Source organism: Mizuhopecten yessoensis, unplaced genomic scaffold (genome assembly GCF_002113885.1).
Source record: "Mizuhopecten yessoensis strain PY_sf001 unplaced genomic scaffold, ASM211388v2 scaffold8653.2, whole genome shotgun sequence".
Classification (NCBI taxonomy): domain Eukaryota; kingdom Metazoa; phylum Mollusca; class Bivalvia; order Pectinida; family Pectinidae; genus Mizuhopecten; species Mizuhopecten yessoensis.
Genome location: NW_018485985.1, coordinates 672878 through 682042, shown reverse-complemented (window position 1 = coordinate 682042; position 9165 = coordinate 672878). Strand labels below are relative to the sequence as shown.

Genomic DNA, 9165 nt, shown 5'->3' with positions numbered 1-9165 from the left:
TAAAGTTTTGTTCACCCTTAAGTAGTTTTTTTTCAAATGACACTTTTTTCTTTAGATTTTATGGTGTTACCTTTCTTCCTGACTGCCGCTTATAAAATTGCGTGTGTGTTTAAAGTGACTGAAATACACTGAACTTAAGTCTGTTTAGGTTCCGTCGTCTACTATATATGGCAGCTATAAGTTCTATAATGATATGGCCAAGATGCTACATCTGATATAATGTTCTTAGCAATAAGTACAGTTCATCAAATAATTCGTCTAATTATCTAAATGTACGCTATGACTGTCCGTTCTCCACCATTACGTATATTGAATATTTTTTTGCTACGGTCTGGCCAATATCCGCTAGGTGAGACATTTACACTGGTCATTGTTGGGTAGTTCACGCCAATATTTGTTTCATTTGACACATGGTGTCGTGATCGCAAACCATACGCATGCACCTGGCAGTTTTATTGTTGTGGCAGGCATCCTGTTTCCACTGCTCAATTAGATTGCTGAACACTGGTGTTATATGACTGACATTAATGTGAATGACTCCCACACTCCCTTTCCGAGTAACAGTTCGAACCAATGAATGTATATGGCTGGCAATGACGTAGGACAGATTGACGTAAGACAAGCCGGACACGCCGTAATGACTTACAGTGTGAGGTGGTTATCGCCGCTGATCACAGCTTGCCTCAGCAGTAATAGCTGGAGTCCAGGGAAGTTGTCTAGATCCGAGACACTGTGATGGACAGATTATCAATACCCGTTGCATACCCTTTCTTGTTCGGATCCTTTATGAAGTCAAAGAGTCTCGCTGTATCCAAATAACCTTGTAAAAGTCAACTATATTTGGGAAAAAATATTTTTTCCCGTATTCTTTTGTTTATCTATGCTTGTTTTTGTTTGTACTTCAGGCACATTTAGCAATCAAAAGGACCAACCAATATTGAAATCAGTCTGAAACAGTGTTTCTTTGCTCTATCGAAATTTGGTTTTTTCCCATTTGGAAAAAAGGAAGATGTTTTTAAAAAACTAAAACAAAACAATCAATTTTTACATTTGGCAACAACTTTAGTTTTCCCTAACGATTTTATCGTTATGTACTGTCATTATATTTAAGACGCGTGTTTAATTTCTTTGCATGGCTCACAGTATCAATTTATTTACACAAGTGCTCTGTTGTGTGTGTGTTGGTGTTTCGTTCACGTGTCCAGTGATAATAATTTAACGATACTAATAGTTATTAAGCACGGTGGAAAGTATCGGGTATATATATAGACGAATAGTTAGTATTTTCATCATTTAAATTCATATTCAAGGGGTCTGAAAACAAAGATATCTGAATGTTTATAAGGGCATCTGAAGCCAATGTATTTAGAATCATACGACTCGCATAAGTCAATATGGATAATATTATCCCTAGTGGATATGAATAGGAATGTACTCTTTATTTATAAATGACTTCTAGTTCAATTCATCGTCCTCTCGGGTGTATCTATCTGTTACACTACTGATATCATACGAGGGAGGGGTATAATTTCCTTTCTATAATGTTAAAATCTGGAACGTGAAAGTGTTTGTATAACAGTGGTGTCCTATCAATTTTCATTCGATACTGAATCGGTTATAGGCAAAGGACTTATATACTCAGTAGTACCTAGATTGACCACTAGCAGAAACATTTGGACAAAAACACGTAGATCATTTGGCAAATTTGACGGCGTTGGACAATTTTTTGCGATATAGTACTTTATGTTGACAGTCTTAAGTTAAGACATGGATATTCTTTCATGATAACAACATTTAGCTTTAACATTTAAAAATTTGATTTCTTTTAAAAAAAATCAACAACTCTTCTTATATGGAAAGATATTTATTCGAATCTCTCCTCGACAGAGACATTTCAGGTTTACCACTTAATGGACAAGCCTATGAGAACCGGAAGAGATCACCTACACTATGGAATAGCACAAAATTACATGCTTTTTTTGTTAATTAATACTTATCTTGATATAAAGTTTGTATCAAAGAGGGTTTTTTTAGCATCTTTGGAAAACAACTCAGTTATTAGTTGAAGAAATTCCATCGATAGAATGCAACGTTAATGGCGTCGAATTGAAAAACAACATACATATCGAAAAGTTAAAAGATCAGAAGTTTTATCATGCGGTAGAGAAAAAGATACATGCCATGGATGGTTTGAAAATATTTATCAATCAGATCAAGAGAAAAGCATGCACAGATAATGTAGAACAATGCCTGGAAGTATTGTTTGTATACACAATTCATTCAAAATTGAAGACAGAATTTCAAGTACATTGCCAATTGGCAAGAACAGCAAAATTCTTATTTAAAGAATGAAACAAAGAAATGAAGACGACATCGCTTATAAATATATATTACTATAATATATATATATTGAAGATTAACCACTCGGAGGATATGTTGACTTCAGGTTTTGGAAATTCCGAGTAGTTCAGTATAGGTTTGTAAAACAGCAATTGACTTGTGAGACCCTGAGCGAAAGGAGTCGGCCTTCCTAGTAAAGGGAGATCACAGGAGACAGTACATAGGTTTTAGCTGCGAAAAACATGACATGCAGAGTTTTGTTCCCAAGTGAAGCTAGATATTGAAGACGTCCACAGAAAGAGAATGTCATCCATGACAGGTGATAACACCACCAGTCTTAGCATGCACCGGGGAGGAGGTAGAGAATCCTTCGGGGTGGCATGCAGCATAACGACACTGAAAACGTTCTTCATGCACTGGTATTCACTGGTTCACACCACCTGGAATGATTTAAACACAATACTTTAACACCATAGAATCATACGTCTCTGAACAGCGTTAAAAGACAGGCTCTGCTATACATATACAACGTAGAGTAACACATCGTTTGAAAGGTCAACATATAGAGATAAAAATAATTAGAATAGTATCAAGAATGGTATTTCCACGGTTGTTTTATTAGTCGGGTATAGTCAGACCAAACTGACCAGTTCTGTGGACATTTGCGTGGAGTAGTCATTTCAGGTGATTGCATAAATTGCAGATACACCTTCCTCTTCATTGTTCAGGTGTAACGAGCATAACATACGTGTACCGATACATCATAACTCTTTCACCGATAACATGAAAGTGTTCGCTGAATGTTCTCAAAATGGTGATTGGAGGTCGACACGACAGGTCATTTTAATCTGAGATTACATGTTACACGTACTTATAGCCGATATACAGTAGTTGATATAGTCACTATATATATATGTATGGAAATAAGGCTTGTTTCTCCGAAAAGATAACTAGGAATAGAGTCTCGATTTTAATATCAAGGGTAGAATACTCAAATAAAGTTAAACATCAATCAAGTATTTGTAGACAATCCTAATGTTTTGAACAACATGATTTTATATCAAAAAAGGTTAAAAGTAATTGAAACAGAGCTTTATAGAAAACATAAACCTGATGTTTGACCAACATAAGAGGTCAAACAGTACAACGTCATTTAAAGGGAGGTATATAAAGTATAAATGTCAGTAAGATGTTTTGAAAGCACAGAGAAATAGAATAGAAACCAACAGCTTGAACATTTCAACAATATATACACATGAGTTGTAATATTGGGCAAAATGTGAAACTTTTGTTGTTAGTTTAAATAGCGTAATCTGTAGTACAGCATAATTGAGATAATGGGTGATGTTATTCAAAACAGTGGTATGATATAAGCATATTTCACATCTAATATATCCTTGTATCAAACTCACTCTTGTAATTTCAACAAACTTCATTGTCATTGCAATATGCAAGATGTGAAAATAAAAGTAGATCAGGTACATATCTTTTACTAAGGCCCTGACAAATTTGTTGAAAGTCCTAACTTTTTCACAATCAACAGTTAACAAATGGAAAGACTGAGCATTCTAATTTAGTGCGTTGCTTTAGAGTTCAGAAATAAACAATCAGTTTCATGTATAATAAGCTTGGTAATATATCTATTATATGTATTATACGTAAAATGTGTATGGACGTTTGTTGAAAAAGTATTGTTTGGCATAAACAACATGGAAGAATTAAATGTTAAGTACAACCGATTCTCCTGCGGTTTCATTGGTAACGTGGAATCCGAAAATACGAAACAATGTCACTATGTTACCTTATCGCTTTTAATGCTTTATTACATTCGTTTTAAATATTGAGAAAATGTGGGTCTAAAGCTAAAAAAAGTAAGCTTTGACTTGTTTTGAAATCAAATATCATAATTTGACTTTTTACAGAAATAGACTACATGATATCTTGCAATATGCGATATGTTGTTCAACAATTGTTCTAAGGAAGAGTGTACCACTCCGTACACCTTAATGCGTAATAAACTGATACAGCGACGCTTACACCATCTCGATAAAATTCACTGAAAGAAATAGTATTTGATCAGAAATATAAAAAAAGAAAACAAAAGAAAATAGATAAATCAGTCAAATAGAATCTTTTAATCTCATTTCATAATTTACATGTTTATATTTAAGAAGAAAAACAAAAGTATGTAGAATATATAATAAAAAATGATGATTAATAAAATACTATTTCAATGTGAAAATAATTGATTTGACAGATAACCAAGAATGATGCAATACAGTTAGTAAATTATATATATCTAGTATATACAGGAACTAAAGCAAATTGTTGTAAAAACATAATGAAATAAAATCCAAATTTCGTTATTCTTTAATAAATAGCACGGACTAACGTAGTGTCCAACGGTGTCTAGCTATCTATAATGCAATTGTTTTACTGCCCTGTTCGGAAGTCATCTTTCATATACGGGAAGTGGGTAATATATTTAGAATATCCACCCTACGGCACCACTTTTATAAGTTCGACAGGCGAGTGCTACACTGCTCCTTAGAAATGTGTATGGTTTAAGGTTTGCTCACCATGGAAGGTTCACGTACAGTATACAAGTTGTATTGTTATAGATACATTTGATGTCTTTATATCACTAAACATGCGAATGTGCTCCTCCAAATATTTCTTGTTTAAAATACGTTATAGACTGAAGTAAATAAGCTGATATGTTTGCATAAATATCCATAATAATCCATCAAAAATATTTGTTTACTTTTGTGAAAATAATATTAAAACATGGTCATGAGGTAACATCATCATTCTATAAGTTTCTTGTATAAGTATTTCTTATATAAATATTGCACATATGAGCATTAAATTGATCAGTTCCATTCTCGCTATCGATCGTTCGTTCGTTCTCTTTTAAATTCTTAATGTGAGTTTTCAACTCAGCCATATGCTATGTGCCAACCCTGTTGACGTTTTGACATCTCTGGATACGACCTAACCAATGGAATCACCTCATCTGAGAAGATACCTTCAGACTCGAGCGGAGAGGCATGATCTCGCTTGCCATAAGCAATGCTCCACTTGTTGGATCGTCGTTTTCCATAGGCTATGTTCCAGCCCTGTCGTAGACGTTTATCTGGCACTACATACTCTCCACTGTAAGGCTCGTCCCGTGTTTCTAATGTTTTCATATAATTTTCCAGGAGTCTATCATAAATATCTGGGTGTTGTTTCCCTGTCAGTAGCGAAAGAAGTGGTCCTTGCTCTTCTGTATGCAATGGTAGACCGATGGTACCTGTAACATAGAAGCATATGAATAAAGTTTGGTTTAATCCAAATATTGTATATTTTATGAAACCTTAAAATCTCAATAACAAGCCTGATTTGAAAAAGGCCTTGCATTTCGTACATTCAAACGTATGTCGAAATATGCCTGGGGTTCGAGGCGTGGGCCACTTTTTCCCCGTCGGGATTTACTGGTAAACATCAAATGACATTTTATTATTGCAATAAGTTGATAAAGGGAAAAATTCCAAAAACCTGTATCACATTATATTCTTTCAAGCCAAAACAAGAAGGACTTGACAATATGTCATTGCCGGCTTACTGTCTAAATGTAAATAAGCCTGGGATGCCGTATTGAAAATGAAATTAAGGCACGTAGTATCTCATATAACCACTAAGAAATAATAAGGTATAACTAATTGCACGAAATGAACACATTGGTACATCAAACATTGATTTCAGCTGCAGCGACCTATTAAATATTTAATTGATGCTTCCTTTCCGTATTTCTAGTGTCTAATTTATCTTAATTATCTAATTTCTGGTATAGGTATCCGCTCAGGGAAAGTAGTAAAATGATTGATGTTTTGCAATTTATCGCGTATTCTTTTCACAAAGAAGCTAAAACGAAAATATAAGGAGAGGATCTATAATTGATTACTTTTCATTCTACGTTTATAGGGACCCTTTTTGATGCAGTGTGTAATGGTAAGTGTAATACTCTTTGTTTTACCTTTAAACAACCGATTCTTATCGAAATTGCGTATAATAAAAGAAATGCTATAAAGAGCAACATCCATGACCTGAAAGCCAAGATTTACTGTCTATGCATCTGAAATTCATACTACAAAGCTTCATTTTATGTTTGGTAATCAACTCACCTAAAAGCACAGTATTTTTTAAGAACTTGAAATTGTACCAACATTAGCGGTACAGATGTCTTTCTCTGACACCAGATGTCGCTATATTTATGAGTGATAACATATTAAGTACTTGTGTGTTCAACTGTTTCCCCATCAAATCATCTATTTTACGGTAATTTGCAAGGAAGTGACAGGCATTGACATTTTAACTAGCAAGAATAAATATTTGTCTTATCGTAATTAGGCAATACGTGTTTTACGACGCAAATCTCTATTCGCCCACTCAGCTAATAATGTCTCGGTGCAGGCTCACACTGCCCGTAAAGAGTATCTTCTGACTGTATATTGTACACCGGGGGGTTGGGTAACCGCCCCGTTAACACTATAAGTATCCAATTATTGATAGAATTATATGGTTTGCAAGCCTTATCACCAAGTGCCTAAATAAGGTATCTGCTGAATTACTTTGTTGGAAAAAAATGGTCCTGATTCGTCAGAATTGGATACTGCCTTGAACGATTTTGTTTACGGCATAGCACATTCGAGCTAATGAGAGGAATATTTGATAGATAGTTTTGAATTTAAAACGTGAAATCGACGATTCCTGTTTTCATACAGATTTTACGACTAGTTTTAAATCATATGAATGTGTCCGGCTTAACCAACATCTGTGTATCAGTAACATGTATTTACACTCATAAACTACCTTTCCCTCAGATGATATTTGCTACTCGTAAGAGGTTATTACATATACTGATTATATCTCAACTTAAACCAAGATATTCGAATCGACGAAGCTGCTACAATACTCAGTCTTTAACTAGATAACGACACATAGGGTGCTATTCTGTTGCTGGAACCTTTTAAACTGCGCTCATTCTTTTATGTAATTTGACTCTGACTTCATTTATCTTATATGTATTCATTCCTAAATGACGGCACGCTCTGCTACGTAATGCATACAGATGTACTCATATTTTCAATGTATACAAAGTTATACTCTAACAGCCCAAAAGTAAATAAAGATCGATTTTAGTCTCATTTGTAACCAATTATCCGGTTTGAAAAGCTAAGATCAGGTTGCACCCGTCAATAAGCTAACAAAACACATCAGATTTATAATTAGAAAGACCAACGGTAGCTTGAATAGGGTTTGTTTAGCTAGTCTACGGACCATCAAGTCGTTTAATACGCTCACGGCGGCGTAGAGTGAAGGACACGCCAGCCACTGCTATAAGGTAAGTGCTGATGGATGTGATTGCTTGCGTCTGTGTATTGGACTCATCCCAGCAGTTAGTACCCCTATAAAACTAAGTGGTAACTTACAATTATTGCTCTAGGATGACCGAAACTAATAGCCACACTATTGATTAATTCGCTATTGACAAACTGTTATGAAACAGAATATTTTAACAATCGTCTCGAGCCGTTAGGTTAGCGCTGATGGATAGGACAGTTTCTGTCTGTTTATCAGCCCAAAACCAACAGCTAGTGTCCATTACCGCTTTTACACGACCGTGCCAGTAGGTACATAGTTTATCAATAAACATCCTAATTAAAGGGAATATGGCTGATCGACGCGCAGGTTGTCTAAACGGGTTTTTTGTAGGAAAAGTGGAGAGTAATTTCAAAGCCAATATACTCAGCGGAATACTTATTGAATCTATCATATGTTTGTGTGAGTGAGAGGGCTATTCTACCTTAGGGTGGTGAAATATGGGCCAGAACTGAGGCTCTGATGAGGTTCTGAGTCCAAATTTCACACTCCTAGGTAAAATTGTCTTATTCAACTCATCTTCATAGTCTCTGGCTCTTTTAACACCTCTCTGTTCAGTGAATTTGAAAATAAAAACGACAATGCCATTGCGAATGCAACAATGAATATAGTAGGTTTTCTGGTTCCCGTACTTTACCAGTGAGAGTGGGAAAAGTATTGTATCCCAAAGGTGTACCTTAAAATCAAAAGGATTTGGAAAAGTTTCACATCAAGATTGTTTTAAAAATTTCGTCTCTCGGTTTCAGCGGTAGATTTCTTTTTCCCTTTTTGGCTGATCAGAATGTTAATTCATTGACATCACGTATTATATCGAAATGATGTCACGTTCCAGAACATGCCAGTCGGTGTGATACCGAACATTTTGAACGCAAACGTTTGCTTGAATGCACTCTCTAATCAGTATTCAGTTTCCCTGAACCTCTGTTTAGATCAGGTGTGTACCAGCAGTAATGTAAAAATATACCTCGCGGAAACAATGACACCATGAGTATATAAAGCCCTATGTTGGTCAACGACCTGCTGATATTTTGTGCACGTGACATGGACATGACAATTCAGTCAGGCCCATCGATATATTTTGATATATCGGGAAGTCCCACGCTCCCATATAATATCCGCATCCAGAAGGTACTTAAAACCGTACCTAAGAACCGTCATCCGTCTTGACGTATGGAGCCCATACTATCTCATTCTAGTACAGGAAATTATCACCTGTTTTGACACCAGAACCACGCCGACAAAAGCAAAGTGTTCATGAAATGTCTATCCTTGGGAATAGAGATACGAAAATGAAATATTTCAACAATGTATAAATATCCTAGCAAGTATTACAGGGACATTGTTTACCATTTCCATGATTTATTACAAAATATTAAGGAAAACCTAAACGTATGTTACCTA

The 9165-nt window shown here is 35.3% G+C and overlaps 1 protein-coding gene across 2 annotated transcripts in view; it reads right to left on the bottom strand.

The window, feature by feature from the left end:
* Positions 1-1851: 1851 nt before the first annotated feature.
* Positions 1852-9165, bottom strand: part of LOC110445110 — a 32899-nt gene continuing 25585 nt past the window's right edge. Inside the window, exons 2-3 of one of the 2 annotated variants that reach the window (XM_021489512.1) lie at positions 5352-5635; positions 1852-2780 (exon numbers count right to left, since the gene is read on the bottom strand). In XM_021489512.1, the coding sequence (XP_021345187.1) occupies positions 2772-2780; positions 5352-5635 (293 nt within the window). In that variant the 3' untranslated portion in view covers positions 1852-2771. The remainder of the gene's footprint in view (positions 2781-5351; positions 5636-9165) is intronic. The other variant, XM_021489513.1, reaches the window with a different exon arrangement.